Raw genomic sequence first — 1,098 nt, 5'->3', positions numbered from 1 at the left:
AAAAAAAACACCGGAACCGCAATGTAATTCTTGGTCATTCCTAGTCATTTATCACACCGAATTTCGTCAATTCTAAAGTAGCTGCCAAAATCACCGGCCAACCGATCTCTAAAAGTGTCAGGCTAATTGTTGGTTTTCTTCCTTTCAAAAGTGTTCCGTGTGATTTTTTACGTCATTCTTCATTCTTGGCACAGACGTAAACCTACGTTTTAGTGGATTAGATTCCGAATTAAATTCCACGTACACGAAGCACAAAGCTTCATTTGGACGCGATTCATCATGAGTCACCGCCTCTCCTCACCCTTTGTAAACTCTTGAATGATTATCCTATTATACTCATCTGGTGACCAGACAATAATTATGTAAGTGATAAATGAGTAATGTACCCCATACCATTGTCACCCGGCCCGTTTGACGTGTATCCTAAAAGACATTCCATTTTGTGTACATTTCAGAGTGTGGCTTTCCTGTCAGAAGAACCGAATTCATTTTATTGCACGAATGATTCACCGATTGTCACCGATCTGTTCGGAGAATCAGTGGATGAGCGAGTGATCGACGAGTCCGATTCGGTTTGTGCAGGCTACCGTCGAGTATGTTTGGCATGCATACGCAAGGCGGAGCAAGCTACCACTCGGTCGAAATTGGGAGCACCATGCTTATTCACCAGTAAGGAGTCCGAGGATGCTGGAGGTGAGTAAGGCATGAAGAAAATTAGCCTGCGTCAGTCGGATGTTTAGTACGGTTATTCGCAGAGTATTCTGAATGAACTCAGTAGTGTCCATTGTAGAGTTACAGGGACTACATTTGAAATCATTTTGAATTGAATCTGAACTAAATGAAGACTGTTTATCTGTCAGCGTAATTACAGGTACTACCAGAAGATCTGAACAAGCTGAGCGCAACGTTAACCACAGGGGTTTTCGCAGGGGTAGATTTTTCCAAAGTTTTCTTCAGCCGATCATGGCGTATGGTGGAAGACGTGGATCCACGTCCTACTCGGATATAGTAACATGTGCATCGTGGTAAGGACATCTTTACAAGATATTGGGCACCAGCCTGTTAAGCGTTGAACACTAACGCATCTAACGGATGTTT

The 1,098-nt window shown here is 43.0% G+C and overlaps 1 protein-coding gene across 1 annotated transcript; it reads left to right on the top strand.

Annotated features, from left to right (window-relative positions):
* Positions 1-383: 383 nt before the first annotated feature.
* On the top strand, positions 384-692 carry T265_16024 (hypothetical protein; the record flags this gene model as incomplete). Its single annotated transcript, XM_009179503.1, has 1 exon — positions 384-692. A coding segment is annotated over one exon (309 nt), but the record flags the coding sequence as incomplete, so codon positions are not given.
* Positions 693-1,098: the final 406 nt, after the last annotated feature.

The sequence above is a fragment of the Opisthorchis viverrini genome, assembly GCF_000715545.1.
Source record: "Opisthorchis viverrini unplaced genomic scaffold opera_v5_3331, whole genome shotgun sequence".
Lineage (NCBI taxonomy): Eukaryota > Metazoa > Platyhelminthes > Trematoda > Opisthorchiida > Opisthorchiidae > Opisthorchis > Opisthorchis viverrini.
Note: the sequence above shows the minus strand (reverse complement) of the source record. Positions and strands in the feature narration are given on the sequence as shown.